Source organism: Corapipo altera, unplaced genomic scaffold, assembly GCF_003945725.1.
Source record: "Corapipo altera isolate COAL_440 unplaced genomic scaffold, ASM394572v1 49, whole genome shotgun sequence".
Lineage (NCBI taxonomy): Eukaryota > Metazoa > Chordata > Aves > Passeriformes > Pipridae > Corapipo > Corapipo altera.
This window is the reverse complement of record NW_020884879.1, coordinates 3,730,718-3,748,801: the sequence shown is the minus strand read 5'-3', so window position 1 is coordinate 3,748,801 and position 18,084 is coordinate 3,730,718. Positions and strand designations below refer to the sequence as shown.

Genomic DNA, 18,084 nt, shown 5'->3' with positions numbered 1-18,084 from the left:
ATAGCTAGACAGTTCAAGGAGAATGTTTCCATATAATTTCTCATTCTGTCAAAGGTAAAAGTGGTATCTAGTAGGTAGTTGTGTCTAAGATACTTTCTTATTCTATTTATTTTGTCTGCTGCAGAATGATTCTGAGTGGTTTAAATACCCTTAGGTTTTCCATTTTATGATGAATGGTCTCAACTGTATTGCTGAAGTATGTGTGTTGTTAGCACTTGGCGTTCATTGCAGTTTCCATAATGTCCTCTTACTGAGCCTTTGCCTTCAGGTCAATGCTTAGGCATTGAGAAGAGCATTCAAGAGGAGTAACACCATTCCAGCAAATTTCCAGCAGGAAGCACACTTGTTTGTTTGTATGCGTGTGGATGTTATCTAGAAGTGAATTGAATAATTTTCAAAGCACAAAAAATCCAGATAGCAAACTCAGTGCGACTTGTCTTGGAATCAAAGCAAGTAAAGAAAATGCGGTATTAATATTCTATATTATACGCAAATATGTTCATGAAAAATTTATGTTAATAATATAGCCCATTATATAATTTTTTGCTCAGTCTTTGCTTGGATCAAGTAATTCTGATGTTATTTGCCTAAGAGAAAAAGAGCAGAAGCAAGGTGTCGAAGAGTACAAACCAACATAAGTAGCTGAAAAAGGTTTTTTATTGTCAGAGAAATGGTTCTAAGTAATTGAAGATTACTAGTCAGGTACACGAGGTTAGACTTAGACATGTATTTTGTAGATACTATGAATCATTCATTTCATTAGACCTGAGCATGAGTGGTAGAGATCTCTAGTGCACTTTAAATGAATTTGCATGTCTAGTTCTTAACGTTTTGTACACTACATATGTATGCATATGTTGTAATTACTTCCATGCAAGAGTGTTAAACTGAGAACTTCCTTTCATACCACGTAGCTTTAGATTTTCATTTCAGAATGTTGCAGTCAGAGGTTCTCTTTTATTCTTTCTTTAATAATATATACTTGTCTTGGGTTTAGGACGGGAAAAGACTCACAAGTTAGGATACTAATGGGTTTTTTCTTAGGGTATAGTATTTAATAATAATCTTATACTAATAAGAAATAAAATTTTTCTTTTGTTTAAAGACCCTAGTTTTATAAATCCTTGTGCACAGCCGTATTTTGAGCCTGGGAACTGATTGCATTTACTCCCATGTTGCATATTACTGCCTTGATCTGACTAAAGGTTTTCTCTTTAAAACTGAAACAATATATTTCCTATTATGATTTAATACTTTCTATGGCTTTCAGATAATATACTTTTAAAAAGTAGATACTTTCAGAAGATGCACAAGATACTCAGATGAGAAATACTTAAAAATCCACGAGTTATTTTTACAGATTGTGATAGTCACATCTGATCATTTATGCAGTGTTATTAAAAACCAGTAAAATCAGATAATTAATCTCTTTCTGCTGCATACAAAGTGACTAAGATTCTACATAATGTATCTTGTTAACCTTCTTTTGAAGTGAAAAGAATCCCTGTGATTGATTGGTCAACGTAAAGTGACTTATGGAAAGCATGCCTCCCTTTCCTGTGGTTAGAAAGAACATGGTTGCAGAAGCAGTCATTATCCACAGTACAAAAAAAATATCCCTTGTAGCATTTTTGAAAAACATCTTTGCCTAAAAAGCCACTGTCAGAAATCACTCTTTGTTCATACTAGTTGAACACTGAAAAATGTAGCAAAGTGATCTGAATCAAATTTACGAGACTGATAACCATGCAGCTGGGGGGAGAGTAGCTACTGCACAACCTGTACTCTGCCAAGGGAATTTAATTATAGATGGTTATACTTGAGTATAATTTGATAATATGTGCTCCTTGCAAAGGGAGAATAATTCTCACAAAGCATTGACAATTTTATATGTTTTTACCAGGATACTGTCAAAGGAAAGGGATTTTCATTGAATTTCATAATTTACTGTTGCCTGGAGGAGGATATCAATGGAGTGGCTAGCGGGGTGGTTTTTTCTTGGTTTTATACTTTTTGTTGCTGGAGTCTATATGTAAGAAGATGGGAGAGGAAGGAATCCTCTTCTTTATGAGTTTGAAAATCTAAAATGAATAAAGTATGTTACTCTGTAATAGATGGATAATAATTTTTTTATAAAATATGGCTGTGATATCTTAATCTTTTGGACCTTAATGGCTGATACTCATTTTAGCTTTTACCTTTTTGCAAAACAATGATTATCAAAGTTTAGATTAATATTCATTCTCTTTCCCACTCCCTACTTTTCAGAAATAAGTCAGAGAAGAGACAGAGGAGGATCTGGCTCACTCTTCATCCTTTCAGTCAAGACACTCTTTTGAAGAGCAGATTTTGAGAGAAGTCATAGCTGAGAGGTCAACAGAGGCACAGAGCTATTGCTACCTGGCTTTATTTGGGGGTTTTTTTAGGATGTTTTTAGTGTGGTTGGTTTTTTTTTTTGGTTGGTTTTTTGACTTAGTTTCTCAATGTGAACTCTTTCTGAGGGTTTTGTTCGTAAAAAGTGATGGCACTTCAAGGATACCCAGCTTCCTTTATTACTGGGGTCTGGGTGGTCTGTGCCTCAGAAACCAAGTACAAGTAGCGCTGTTGGTAGACCTGTCATTAACTTCTTAAATCATTAAATGTAGTACCTTTTGAGCAAGCTCTTCTTGGACATCTTTTTATTTTTGTGCTAGGCAATACAGTATGTCCAGCTCTAAAAGTTGGACAATCAGAATTACAAAATTATGACTATGGTAATGATTTCTAGGTACTGCAATAGCTGTTTTAACTGGTAGTTTTATATCCTTGTCTTAGAATCATTCCTTTTCTCAGTTGGCTGTTGCATTTCAACATAGTATTTCAGAAAGCTGACTCGAGCTGCAAGGCTTATTTTGAAAAGAATGGGTCAACATCTGGGAACTGGACCTTCTACCTGTCAATTTTCTCTTCCCATGTGAACAGCAAAGCAGAAGTTCTGTTACCTTCTCCAAATCCTGCAGACCTGTAGCTTGTAGATCATAGGAAAGGAAGTCATTGTACTTGATGAATCAGGTAGGATGGACTTGAGGAGCCACAGGGATTGCTTAGAGAGTAATATATCTGAAAACTTACGTGAGAGGCTGAGTGTTAGAATTTCAAAAAAGCACTCTCTTTGCTTTTGAGGAAGACCTGAAGCAACATCTCCAAGAAGGATCTCAGGAGGAGCCCTGCTGGTGAGGCTTCAGCCTTTTATCCAGGCAGATTGTTTTTCCAGCGTTCAATGTTTTGTGGACATGGCATGGTCTTCTCCCCAAAGTGAGGCTGGCATTTTACCTTCAAATTCTGCGAACCATCTGGAAAGAGCAGTATCCCTGCCCAGTCCAGCAAGTTCATTATTAAGAAGGTTGATGCTGTATCATTTATTTGGAGAAGTGCTGTGCTTTGTCTCATTTTTGTACCTGCTGGGCCCTTCTAAAGTACTAAGTCTTAAAGAAAGACTTAAGTCTTTTCTGTCAGGAGAGGGCAAATGGGGGATTCTGGAAAACTGAAAGAATGCAATGTCACCTGAACATCATCTCGGTCCTTGAAGTTCAAATCCAAAAAAGTATGATTCTTCTTCTCAGTACCTTCTTGGAAACAGTGCATTACAGGAGAAAGTGTATGATGCATGACATTTAGTAGTGATTTTTCTTGAAAGGGACCTTTAGGTTTTGCAGCTAAATAGTTTGTACATGGTTTAGCACAATATAAAAAGTCCAATAACTGAAATGAGGCATAAAGCATCATTTCATCTTCACTATGTGAATTTCAACACAACCTTCATAATAATGTTTTGCATTTCTGTTCCTCATACAGTCAAAATATTTCATAATGCCTTGGAAACATTAAAGAATGGTCATTGATTATAAAAGCACACTTCCATTTTTTTGCTTATTATTATTTGCAGTCATCCAGAAGATAAATGGTGGTGAAAAGAATTGGGCAAAGAAGGCAGTATCCTGTTACCAGTTCTGTTTTGTGCACTTCACATCATTATCAATACAATTGGTTTTACTGACTTCTTGTTCCAATGTACATCTTTCAGACATGACAGAAGGAACAAGGGAGGGAATTAAACAAGAATAGGTAACTCCTAAGTAGACTAATGGATATGTGTAGTACACAAAATAGCTTTAAAAAATAAATTAAAAAGGCAAGGTCTTTAACTTAGTTTTTTTCTGTGAGGTAAGAATTTATTGCCTCCCCCATCTTGTTGATGAGCGACGAGGAAACTTAGCCCCAGCACTCCTAAATAACCTACCTGATATGACAGGATTGCAGGCTGAGCTGGGCACAGAACTTTATCTCTTAACAGATTTCTAGATTTCTGTCATACCCCTATTGACAGGGAACATTGTGTTTGAAATCATGGTTACAGCGTAATTAAATTTTTTGAGTGTTTTTACTGAATTGACTTGACTGGATCTTTATGAAGCTTGAGGTACAAAACCCTGCAGCCATCCACTGAAAACCAACATGGAAGGAGATGGTTTTCTTGCTGGGGGGGGGGGCGATCTTTGGGAGTAAGGCAGTCTGTCTAGGCTTAAAATCTCTGCCTAGCAGTCCACAGAAGAATACCATTGTTATGTGGACTGACCACTGAAGTACAAGTCTTAACTCATAATTGCATTTGATAATAGCGGTTACAAGTTAAGTATTTCTGCTTTTGAATTTGTTTTTAATGCATTGTATGTCACACTGAGTTTAAGTGGGCGACTTTTTCATTTTTTTTTGTTCATCATTTTGTGTCTGTTTTACAGTGAGGTTTCAAAGCTGTGATGGAAACAAAAAAATACACTTTGGAAGCAGCGAACCAGATTTCAGAGTAGGTGAAGATGGTGTCCTCTATGCGGAGCGAAGCTTTCAACTTTCAGCAGAGCCCACAGAGTTTGTTGTGTCCGCTCAAGACAAGGAAACCCAGCAAGAATGGCAAATGAGAGTGAAGCTAACCCCTGAACCAGCCTTCACAGGGGCTTCAGAAAAGGTAAAACAGCAACTAAATACAGCATGTGTAAATGTAGCTCTACAAACAGGCATAAAAATAGGGGTTTGACTCTGCCTGTCATGTACCTCTCCATGAGCCAGCTTATTAATGGACACCTAGTGCATGCATGGCTGGAGCTTCAGAAGGAACTTCTGTAGTCTTACTCTGTAGCTTTGCTAAGGCATGGAAAGACATGCCTGTTTAAGTGTATAGGATTCATTTATGTTTGAGCCTTTTGTTTATATAGTTTGAGATTTATACCTGAATTTAAATCTCAAACAGCCATTTCTTTATTTTAAATTTCTTGGAAGTATTATAGTATTTATTCAAGTGGTTAAATGTAACCGGAAAATAAACAAATCTGTGATAGAATGCATCAGTCACATTTATTAGATGGGAGCTGTAGATTTACAGCAGTAAGTAGGAAAGCAGTTCTGGCATGGAATATTGGCTTTGTCTTGTCCTGTCATAATCAAATTGGAGATTGTATTAATTATTCATGATTCCAGCACTTACTTGTTAAGGAAGATAGTCTCCCTCTGCTGGAAGCTGCCATAGGATAAACCACTTACTATAACAAAACTCAGACATAGCAATATGCAATTAACAGTGTATTTACTTTAGGAAAGCATATTAGGTTGTCTACCTCTTTCTGTTATATTACTCGCTGCCTGCTGTTTCTTGCCTTCTCTTTTAAAGTGCTTAGTTTACAGATAAAGAACAAAATTTATTCATAGATTAACATTCCTGTAATAGGTACACATTAAAGATTTAAGCATAATGTCAAAATAGAAAATGTGGTTACGCAAGACAGTTTTCCTGAGAACACACTGGAGACCAGTGCTGTGTAATCCTCATTTTTTTGTTTGCTTATGCAATGATTGTGTTAAATCTGCTAAGGCGTGTTTTTAACAATGGAAATACTGTCATTCTGTTCGTGGAAGTGTAGTAAAAGAGCAGATGCTTAGATATGCCAGAGCATGCCCTGTTCATTCCAAAGACATGGTTCAGGTATCCTTACCATCAACAGAATGTAGAGTAGTAGAACTTGGCCTTCAGTTGGGCATCTGTTTATACTCTGTGACATAGTCAATTAAAATAAAAAAAAGTTTTTCTTTTAAAATATTTGGAAAGCATTTTTGTCACCCTGTCTCCAACCTTAGGCACGTTAGCTCTGTGTGCTGTCATGCAAAGGATGAAATGACTGCAGATACAGAAGGGAATAGGAAGGGAATGTTGACACCCGGCAGAGATTAATGCCTAATGTGTAAAGTGGGTCATCTGCTGCATCCATCATGGCTGACATAGGTTTAAAATAATTACAGCATTAATTCTATGGGATTTAATAGGGTCATAAATATTTGAGACATTCCTTACCAGTTTGTATTAAACTTCTCTTGGAACTCAAATTATATTTTAGAACATCCAGATCTAAATTTAGTGTACAGTAGCACATTACCTGAACTGAAGTTCTAGCTAATGAGAAATATGTAAAGGCATACTATTAAATTTGCAAAATATTAACTACTTTTCAGAAATTGCAGAATAGTTTACACAGTAGTGCCATGTTATAAATGGTTTATAATTCCCTTTCTCCTCCAAGTTTAATAAGGAAAAAAGGAGTTCTTATAATTTTGCAGTGCAGTTGTAAATAATATTGGTTATTTTCATACTGCAGTGTGAATGCAAATAAAACAGTTCCATGAACAGAGAGGAAAGATGGCATTTTAATCAATTATGTAATTGTATCTGAGTTACTTTATGATGTCTGCTAGTAATTCTCCTTCTAACATGTGCTTAATTTTATCTTGTACCTGGGAAAGGACCAAAGGAAAATTGAAGACATCGTATTTCCATGGCAACAATACAAGCACAGCAGCCCTTTGAAGAGGCAGAAGAGAGACTGGGTTATTCCTCCAATCAACCTACCAGAAAATTCCAAAGGACCTTTTCCTCAGGAATTAGTTAGGGTAAGGAAGTTAATGGGAGTGTGGTTTCAGTGTCCCTCTGAGAGCTCTTAAGAGGTTTTGTGTAAATGCTGTCTTGTTCATCGTCCAGACATTTATCGGAGTCTTTTGGGCTGGTTTCTTTTTGCTAGCTCTGCATAGCATACTGGGCTGCATCTAATTTCCTGGGTTTTAAGTTGTCCCTGTGCTTCTGTACTGGTAGAAGGTGACCTTGGTTTGGGTGATAACTGTGATGACTTCCTTAAGTGAATAAGCAGTATCTCTGTTGGTTCAGGAGTCCTCCAGTCTCCTGCACTGGAGTTCTCTGCCTGGGGAAGGGTGTGGGCATGGGCAGGAGATGAATACACCAGGAGGAAATAGGATCTGATGAGGTGAGGACAGCAGCTGTTCCACAGGACTTTGCAGCCCAGACATGGCCATTGCAAGGAGCCCAGCACCTCTCCTGGGCTGGCTTCCAATCCTGGTACTGTCTGGTCATGATGAATTTGTTGGAACTTGGCAGAGCATTAGCCCAAGTTGATAGGGTACAGTTTTGCTCTGTTCTGTCAATGTATGTGCCAGTGATTCACCTGGTTCTCACAATTGTGCTGCCCTTCATTTTTTTCCTTAAAAGATGAAACAAAAGTTCAGTCTTTAAACAGAAATGGTGAGCTTCTAAAGAACTTTTGCCAGTAGTGGAAGACAGTCTGTAGCTTTGGTCTGGGAAGATACAGGAAGAGGGGAAAAAACAGACTTTTTATTTCATATATAATTTTATGATAGTATATGTTTTCTGTAAGATCTAAATAATGCTGCTTAAGGTAAGAATACTTACTTGTTTTGGTTTAATACAATTCATTCTATTATGAGAAATAGGGATATTTTCATGTTTCTAAAAATGGATTGACCAACTTTCTAACAAAGGGTGCTTTTGAAATCTTCAAGCTTTATACCAACTCTTATACCATTTCCAGAGTATTATTTTTACAAGTTTAGCTTAAAAAATGAGGAGAAAAAAACCCAGAACTGCTGCTTGCCTCAGCAGCCATCCCATCCAGCAGTTGTTTGTAGCTAATGTAAACTTTATTTTTTTTGATGTATAGATTAGGTCCGATCGTGATAAAAGCCTTTCGCTGCGGTACAGTGTGACGGGCCCAGGCGCTGACCAACCTCCAACAGGCATCTTCATCATCAACCCCATCTCAGGACAGCTGTCTGTGACAAAGCCTTTAGACCGGGAACAGATTGCTTCTTTTCACGTAAGAGTTTAATTTACCATAAATCAGATTATCAAATTGAAGATGAACATCTGCTTCAAACATGACTTGAGCAGCCAGCATTTAGTTTTCTATGAGATATGATTTGAAGAGTTTGTAGCAGATTTGTATTTACTGAAGTTAATAAGGCTAACTCTTACTATATTTAAGCAGCTTAAATGCATTAACATATGTAAACAGTTATTAAGTGTATTTAGATGAAGTAATTTTAAAAGACTGAAATATGGATACTGTAGCTTATATGTCAAATACAGGCTATTGATCACAGTCTCCACTGAATTGTATACTTCTCAAAAGTTTATTTTTAATTCAACAACTCAAATTAGGATGTGACTGCTATAAGAATTGCAGCAGCTGTGATTTGAGAAATGGATAGGAAGAATAACGTACCAATTTTCATTTTAGGGGCAAATCTAAGCATTTTAATGGAATTGTAAATTAGGTCTGTCAGCTTATGAAAATGATATTCTTTGCGGTAAAGAAATTGACACAGTAGACCACAGATTCCAGTATTAGAGGAAAAGGAAGGTTTCAAGGAAAGGGACCAGACTGTGACCTAAAGTTGTCTGTGCTTTTGAGAAGCCATGCTGAAATCACTACAGAAGTCGCTCAGCTCCTAGAGAGAGTTTTCCAGCATGTTGTGGATTAAAACGTTCCTTGCCTTGTGTTCCGGGAAGCCCTTTGAGTGCTGCTCCCAAACAGAGGACACAGCAGGAGATGTCAGGGGGAGGAGGGAAGAGGGGGAAAGGCTCTCTCAACGACAGCTCTGGCATCAGTAAGATTTTTCCTGAGCATTTCACATTGGTGATTCAAGATTTACTGGCTTGGGAATTTACATTTATATAAGTCATTTACAGAGTGGTGAGTTAATAATGCTGTTTTACTCCTTTCTAGTAGGTTTGTAGCCGTAAGATATGTGTGTGCATGTATATATGTATAATGGGCATCAGCAGGACTGCTATAAGAGAAAGTTGCTCTTTTTCCTAGCAGTTGCCACACTCTGGCCTAAATACATAGGTTTACATTTTCAGAAAGTACTGTATTCCTTTTTTTTTTTTTTTTCTCTTGAATTTAGGATGTCAGAGTTAGTTACTCAGCTCTTTCTGGCAATCAGGGCATTAAATTTGAGTATGTTAGTAACTTTTAAACTCAGTCTATAATTTAGCTTCAGCTTAATTTTAGAGTAGAATTTCAGTGTGTTTACTGACAATGATTTATCACAAACCCTACCTTGGTGTTTTAGATAAAACAAATTTATTCTCTATGTTTTCTCTGTGCATTCATGTCTATCCGATATATGTAATATCAGTAAAGAATTTTTGAAAGTGTTCCTTCCCTATCCGTTGTAAGATGTTTCCTGTTTAATATAAATCTGTGTATTTTTTAGAGTCTGTGTTCTAATGGTCATTATTAAAAACAGAATTATATGTGGCAGTAGCCACTAAAGAAGTCTGCAACTTAGAATACTTTAGAAGTCTGAAAAGCCAGTTCCATTAGCAAGTTGAGAACTTAAAAGTTCGATATGAGGGAACAGTGACAGATACAAAAATACACTGAGCTAAAAATGTCTGGCCTGAAATTTCCTGTCACCATTATTATATCTATTTGTGCAAATTCTAATACTTTTAATGATTTTTGCAGCTGAGAGCACACGCAGTGGATGTAAATGGAAACCAGGTGGAAAATCCTATTGACATCGTTATTAATGTCATTGACATGAATGACAATAGACCTGAATTCTTACACCAGGTTTGGAATGGGACAGTCCCTGAGGGATCAAAGCCAGGTAATACATGGGCTTTTGGGAGATGGGGGTATCATTTTGTAGTATCATATTTACAGTATCATTTTGAAGGTGATGAAGGTAGTGCCTTCAGACCTTGTAATACTTTCAAAGGTGTCTTAGTGTGAGGAGCAAAATCTCAGATACTATCTTCTTATTTCATCCTTTTAAAATTCACTTTTTAGCATGCTGAGATTCATTTCCAAAAGATGAAATTGCTGTATACGTAACCTAAAGCAGGAAAGGCTTAAAGAATATAAGTTTTGGGTCGTGGTTTTGAAAATCCTATTTATAATGTCAGAATTCTTACATTTATTGTTGCGATAGACATTGACATTCATTTAGTTGGCAGGTCAGGGTATAAGAGACTTCGGAAATGTCACCAAATCCAGTTCTAGTTCTGATTCTCAGAGGCTTTTGAAATACTGGGATTTGAAATCAATGTCATTTGAATTCTCAAGAAAACCTAAGTGTTGTTCAGATCTCATTAAAATTCTAATCAGCTCAGACTAAAGTTTGCAGTATGGCTGAAACCACTTCCTTAATTTGTCAGTACTGCAAAATGAATTTTTCAGAAAGGTTAGTACAAGAAATAGGTTTTCTCTCTTCACAGTGTTGAGTTGGCGTTTGAGATACATCTCAAAGACCTTTGAAAGAGTATTGTTTATATTGATTTTCAGTCACTATCAGTATGTGCACCAATTCTGAACGTTAAGAATATTTCCTTTGGCCCAGTTAATCACATTTGTATCTAAACATGAGATACGTTGTTGTTACAGAAATGTTATTTGTGGCAGAATTGTAGGATTTCGATGTTTATGGAGCTTCTTCACTTATAAGCAAATCTGATATTTTATAAACACAGAGTATTTTTATCTCCTCTTATGTATTTTGATTACTCTGTTGGTGAGTCTTGAGTTTAGTTAGTTTGTTTTAAGTAAGGAAGGAATGTGTAGAGTTTACCAAAAGAAATACATGCTTTGACCATTGCTTGTAAAGTGATCTTGTGTAATCTGAGTGTAAACTGTTTATATAACATCAATTATTTATCCTGCTGCTAGGAACCTACGTGATGACTGTTACTGCCATCGATGCTGACGATCCCAATACACAGAACGGGATGCTGAGATACAGAATCTTGTCACAGGCTCCGAGCAGCCCTTCTCCGAACATGTTTACAATCAACAACGAAACCGGTGATATTATCACTGTAGCAGCTGGGCTTGACAGAGAGGTATGGCAGGTCTTATTCCCGTAGGCTGGGTTTCACTTAATTAATCACTTAATTCATTAATTGACTTAATTAATCACTTAAAGATGCACAACTTGGGGGCGCAGGTGGATGAGAGGCTGGACATGAGCTGACAATATACACTTGCAGGTAATCATATCCAGGGCTGCATCAAAAGAAGCATAGCCAACAGGTTGAGGGAGGTGATTCTCCCTTCTATTCTGCTCTTGTGAGACCCCTCCTGGAGTGCTGCATCCAGTTCTGGGGTCCTCAGTACAGGAAAGACGTGGACCTGCTGGAGCAAGTCCAGAGGAGGGACGTGAATGTTGTGATAGGAGGGCTGGAGCACCTCTCTTATGAACACAAGGGGAGAGACCTGGGGTTGTTCAGCATGGAGAAGAGAAGGCTCCTGTGAGACCTTATAGCAGCCTTCCAGTACCTAAATGAGGCCTACAGGAGAGCTCGAGAGGGACTTTTTAGAAGGGCATGTGGTGATAAAACGAGGGGGAATGGCTTTAAACTGAAAGCGGGTGGGTTTAAATTAGGTAAAAGGAAGAAATTCTTTACTGTGAGGATAGTAAGGCACTGGAACAGGTTGCTCAGAGAACTTGCGGATGCCCCATCCCTGGAATTGTTCAAGGCCAGGTTGGATGGGGTTCTGAGCAATGATGTAGTTGGAGGTGTCCCTGCCAATGGTGGGGAGGTTGGAACTAGATGATTCGTAAGGTTGCTTCCAGCCCAGACCATTTTATGATTCTATGAAATATTTCTCCCCCTTCCCAGTCTGAACTTCCTCCCTTTTTTCACCTTGTTGACACTAGTCACTGTCCTAGGCCCACAGTACAAAAACCAAGGGGAGAGAAAATTATGTTAGAGGGGAAAATTGGACCTACACATTCTTTTTCGTGTAGTCACCCTTGGTTCAATGGGGTCATGGAAAGGATCTTGTCCCATAAGCCTGTTTGCTTTTAAGGAACAGATACACACTAAAGCAGAGCAATGCAATTAAGGACCTCAGGCCTTGGTGCTAAAGTGGGAGCAACTTCAGACCTTTCCTCTTGATGAGCTCTGTGGGCAAAGAAGAGATGGAAAATTAATTTGGCTATATGGTTTATTTTTTTTAGAAGCTTCATGAAAGCTTTTGTGCTCCTCTGTGCTCTTCCTTTCTCTTCACAGGAGCTAGTAAATATTTTAAATCTTCTGAATGCTGTGTTGCTACATTTGCAGTAATTCCCTGATCTGAATTTTGTACCAGGAAAAATGTTACTGAATTTAAAATTTGAAAAGCACACTTCTAAGAAAAAAAACTAGTCAGCACTGGACGCTGCATAGATATGGACTTGTCTCAAGGACTGGACACACATTCAAAAACTTTGGGGGGAAAAGAAAAGTTAAAAGAATCTGTCAGTAATTCACTGCTACATGCCAGGCAAGTCCCATTCTGTCTAGACAGTTCTTCGCTGTGCTCACCACCAGAGAAGGGTGCCAGATCCTCTGCTCTAATTCACCCATCTGTGAGGTTGGGAATAAAAATATTTCCCTCTCAACTCCAGATCTGTCACATGGACTAACTGTTCTTTTGAACCACTTGAAAACTTCAGAGGAGATAAGCATTATTTTATAAACAAACTTTAAAATCCAAACAAGTCTCTTTTGAACACATCTTGTTTCAACTTCTGTTTTACTAACCTCATTTGAGCTCATTAAATCTGAAGGTTTTTTTAAACTGGATTTGCTGTTCATTTTTTAGCTGTTTGTTTATAGTTATTTGAAATAACTATATATTAGAATAAAAATGCTTTCTGATGTTCTGGGTTGGCTATTAATATTCTGATGCATTTCAGTTTGAAAGGGGTAATCAGTAGATTTGAAAAGCTAAACAGACTGTTAGATATTGCAATTAATTTTTTGAGGTTTTATTAACATTCGTTCTATTTAAGTTGGTTTTGAAGAGAAGGGATTTGAGGAAGGGAAAACCCTGAACTTTACAATGTTGTCTTATTAAATTAAAAAAATGATGGGCAGCTTTGCCCTTGTTTTTGAAATCCCCCGGTCATCTTTGACAGGTGAACTTTCAGAAGGACACAGCGATAATTCTTGAGTTTTATCACTTAGTGACTAGCTGTACTGGAGGGATTTAGCTTGGAAGAAACCAGCTGCCTGTGGAGCTTAGACCCCTCACATTAACAGCTGGAGAAGCCTTGTCATTTGCCATTGGTTTTCCTGATGGATCACTCCGCTGAAACCCAAATTAGTATATATAAACATTTCTCAATCATGTTGAATAGTAATGATTAATGTTAAATCATTCAAATATTAAATTAGACTAATACGAGATAAAATGGGTTTCCTTCCCAAGCCATTGCTTTGCTTCCTCCATTTCCTGAGTCATTTTGTGGAAGTCAATTAAATTAAAATGACTAGGAGTCTAGAAAGCCACATCTGAATTGAGCAGATCTTCTGACAGTGGGCCAGGGAGTGCCCTGTTGTCCACAAATCCCAACTGGTCTGCCCACTTCTGCCATTCCACCCTTTTCTCCTAAGTCTTGTCTCTCTTTGTAAAGCTCTAATTAAGGTCATAAAATACTAGACACAATTTAAAATTCTTAAATAATGTGACACATTATTTATGGGACCGTAAGTGTTGTAGGTATTAAAAAAATAAGAGTGGTTCCTCTGATAGCATTTCTCATTGCTAGTATTTTAGATTAACATTCAAAATGCATCATCTGTGGTAACATGCACAGGAGGAGAGTAGCTTAGGTAAGGGAACTCAGCTTAAGGCAGAAGAAATCTTTCACTTGTTATCTCAGAAGGTACTGTTTTATGAGATCCAACTGTTCTTATTTCTTCCGCTGTTTCTGTGGAATTCACTTCAGCTTTAAAACATCTGCCTTACTGCTGGAGGTGCTGAAGAAGTCAGGGAGGGTACTTAAATTTACACACTGACATTCCTGCCTCACGTGAGGTTAATTCAGTGAAGTGCTCTTTTATTTGGCCTGTGTTGAAGTGGAAAGATGTGAACTGATGAGGTCTGCGTTCTTTCTTGAAGCTGCCAGTTCATTTTTGGATGTGTTGCTGCTAAGTGTCTGTGCAGACAGCTGACACATGCTCCCCAGCTTATTCCTGGCTGCTTCTCAACCCACAGTAAAAAGAGGAGACCCACCTCCCCCAGCTTCCCCATGCTTGCAAAGTTGTGTGCTTGTTGATTTCTGAAATTTCATTCTCAGCAGTTGATTTTCTTTATGGGAGTGCTGGGAAGAGGGGAAAAAAACAACCAAACAACCAAAATCACATATGTGCTGTCTTTTGGACCACTTTGTGGGGAAAGTTTATAGTACGCTGCTTCTGTTGGAATTAGGTAAGAAGACTGTAGGGAAGTTGAGTCTCCGTGTAATAATAATAGGGTTTCCATAATGAAATTTGCTTCTTGAGATCAATGTGTTAAGACCCAGATGAATCAGAAGCACCTGCTGTTTCAATAACGTGGAATCATATGGCAGTGAGATTTGCTTCAATACTTGTTTAGATTTTATTGCTTCACCATAAGTAAAGTATGTTTCTTTTCCTGGATGAAAGTAGTAAAAGTATTCTTTTGATTCCCTCGTGACTGCTTCTCTTGTTGGTGTCATGAAGGAGACCTTTAGGATGTTTATTTAAGCCTTTTGAAGGTCAGTTTGCAAGTTTATTTTCCAAACCAGAATTCATATACATATTTATGCATTATTAAACACATATACTACATTTCTGTATACATGATGGTAGTCTTGCTTTTTTAAAGAACCGTGGGGTACATATATAGCAATACACATTGAGGGTGTCATGTAAAGGTTTATTTGTGAAAGAGGGCATGAGCATAAATTATCTTCAGTGGGAGATAAAGATTCATTCAGCTTATTTTAAAAACACTTTCTGTTCAGTGACTCATATTTGCTGCTTGGAAGTGTGCATAACCATTAAATCTTTCATGTCTGTCATACTGTCTGGCCAAAAAGAAAGTTAGATATTATCAGTGGTATTGCCCTTGCTTATTTTTTTGTATCAGTACCTGTAGTTTCTTTTTGTAAATGTGTGATTCTTGAGCTGTCCTGCAAAGGACCAGGAGTTGGACTCAATGATCCTGATGGACCCTTCCAACTCAACATACTACATGATTCTATAAGTTGTTTGCATGAGAAGTAATGTGTCATATACCCAACTCTTTAGACAGTGGGAGAAAATAAAGTACCAAATTGGAAAAAAAAAATGCTTTTCTTGAAGTATTTTATTTTGCCAGAAGGTTTTTGCCGGTGTTAGTGAACCATTCATGAAAGTGATATTTCAAAGTAATAGCAACTCCTTATGTTGGTGTGTTTTCTTTTGCGGAAAACTGAATGATAACACCTCTCTCAAGGGAGGAAGATGAACTGGTAAATGAAGGAGCATGGACAATATTTGCATGCAGTGAGTTAAAATAAACTTTTCAGCAGCTCTACACAGAAAACATCTTTCTGATTTTTTTTTTTTTTTTTTTTTTTAATAAAACCTTGTCCATGTTGTTTTAAACATCTACCCAGTCTGAGGTCAGGTCTCTGCCAGGCATTTCTGCTGCTTGAGGGACCCTGGCCCTGCTCCAGCTGTGAGCGGGGAGTGAATGCCTGGCTTGAGGACCGTTAGTGGTGGCACGCACGAAGGGGGAGAGAGGGGGGCCATGGCCACCATATTTGGCCAGGGTGTTTAACATTTATGGAAATAGCCTGTTTGGTGCTTCCCTCCCCCTTTTTCCCAGTGCCCTCTGTTAGCTTTGACATCTTTGGTTTCCATAGAGATCTCAAGAAGTTTCGGCAGTGGTTTTATACTTGGGCTTGGCTGAAACAAAACGTTGGCAGTTGTGGCCGTTTGGCCGAGAAACCTACCTTGGCTCAGTGCTCTGAAATGCTTTTGAGGACTTACACTGTTCTAGTATAAACTGCACTCTGGTTCTTTTTTCACCATTTGAAAAGGGTTGTTAAACCTGTGATCATAGTATTAACTGTATAAAGTGGTTTGATTTTTGAGAGTAGGAAGCAGTCAGCCTGTCCTTTTCTTGGTGATATGTGAAAAAAGTCAAAGAGTAGTCTAGTATACCTAGATGCAACCTGGTTCTGTATTCCTGTGTCACAAACTTTGTTCCTATTGTTCTGGGTGATGTTAACTAGAATAAACAGTGTGATAGGTTCTATTGCTTAGCGAAGTACAATTTTGGGAACACCTGCTGTCCTATGGTAATGTTAGTTTTGTCTAAAACTTATGTTGTCATCTTGTGTTTTAGAAAGTACAACAATATACATTAATAATTCAAGCTACGGACATGGAAGGAAACCCAACATATGGTCTTTCAAACACAGCAACTGCTGTCATCGCTGTGACAGATGTCAATGACAATCCTCCAGAGTTCACTGCCATGACTGTAAGTACAGGATGGGAGTTACCGAAGGATGCGCATATTTATAGCCATTCTCCACTTTTCTCATTATATTCACAGACAGTAGATATTTATTGCTTATTAAATACTACACTGGCAGGCAAAACTGAAATATGTGCAGAGTATATATCACTTAGATACAGTATTCTGCTTTGGTCAAAAGGCAAAAGCTGGCAAGGGAATCAAACCATCGGTTCTCTGGGTGGCCTCAGGTAAACTTCATTAGGTAAATTGTCAGAGCTCCAGTGAAGAGAGATGCGCTCCCCCACTTTGATGAATATTCAATATGAGAAGCTTTCTCATGCTTCTCCAGACAAGGTAAAATGTTTTCTTATCTTTTGCAGTTCTATGGGGAAGTGCCAGAAAACAGGGTAGATGTGATCGTAGCAAATCTGACGGTAACAGATAAAGATCAGCCCCACACTCCTGCGTGGAATGCAATGTACCGAATGACTGGAGGAGACCCGACAGGCCGGTTCACCATCCTCACTGATCCCAACAGCAACGATGGGCTGGTGACTGTTGTAAAGGTAAGAGATGCTTATGTTTCAGAGAATTAAGCAGAGATGGAATAAGTGGGAGAACATTGAAGGGGGGAAATGTGAATTCCTGAGGCCAGCATGAGTCTGGAAAGAAAATGGATTGGCACTGTCTCTCTTGTGGAACTTTGTAATCTGTTTCTTCGAGTGTTACCTTGCTTACACTGTCTGTAATATTCCAGCTTATCAGTTTTAAAAATCAGGCTAGGTTGTTGAAAATGATGGATTTTGAAGCTTTATTTACAAGCAGTTAGAAATTAGTCTGTGAAAAAGCATTTGCGTAGCATTTTTTGCTAGTCTAAAGGAACAGTGTCCTACCTTGTGGTCTCCGTTAGTAGTCATGCTTGTTGTCTGCACATTTTATGTCAAGATGTTCCCATTAAGGGACAGATATAGGCAGTCAAAGCACAATCAGGGAGGAAAAAGTGATGGGTGGGAGGCTACTTCTACAAGAGACATCTAAAGAGTGGCTATTTTTAAAACCTCATTTAAATACCTTTTATGGAATAACCTGTCTATCTTCGTTCCCTAACCAACACAGCTCTGTGTTGAGGGGTGGCTTATTTCGAGTGATAATGACAATGTGGTTCTATAATTAAACTACCAAGCAGTAGCAACCTTTTCTCATGGCCTTCCAGTAAGTGTCTCATCTCTGATTTGGCCTGCTCTGGTTTTGACCGATGCATTACGAAGTCAAATGTGAGAGGCCAGTATTCCCATTTGGAAACTAAAACATTCACTTTTCTCTTTTCTTTTCTTTTCTTTTCTTTTCTGTTCTTTTCTTTTCTTTTCTTTTCTTTTCTCTTTTCTTTTCTGTTCTTTTCTTTTCTCTTTTCTTTTCTTTTCTTTTCTTTTCTTTTCTT

At 37.9% G+C, this 18,084-nt stretch overlaps 1 protein-coding gene across 3 annotated transcripts in view; it reads left to right on the top strand.

The window, feature by feature from the left end:
- CDH2 (cadherin 2) overlaps nucleotides 1-18,084 on the top strand; it is a 119,364-nt gene that overhangs the window by 75,359 nt on the left and 25,921 nt on the right. For all 3 annotated transcript variants that reach the window (XM_027638689.1, XM_027638686.1, XM_027638687.1), the window contains exons 3-9: nucleotides 4,779-5,002; nucleotides 6,826-6,972; nucleotides 8,052-8,207; nucleotides 9,867-10,011; nucleotides 11,070-11,242; nucleotides 16,530-16,667; nucleotides 17,027-17,212. In XM_027638689.1, coding sequence (XP_027494490.1) covers nucleotides 4,779-5,002; nucleotides 6,826-6,972; nucleotides 8,052-8,207; nucleotides 9,867-10,011; nucleotides 11,070-11,242; nucleotides 16,530-16,667; nucleotides 17,027-17,212 — 1,169 coding nt within the window. The remainder of the gene's footprint in view (nucleotides 1-4,778; nucleotides 5,003-6,825; nucleotides 6,973-8,051; nucleotides 8,208-9,866; nucleotides 10,012-11,069; nucleotides 11,243-16,529; nucleotides 16,668-17,026; nucleotides 17,213-18,084) is intronic.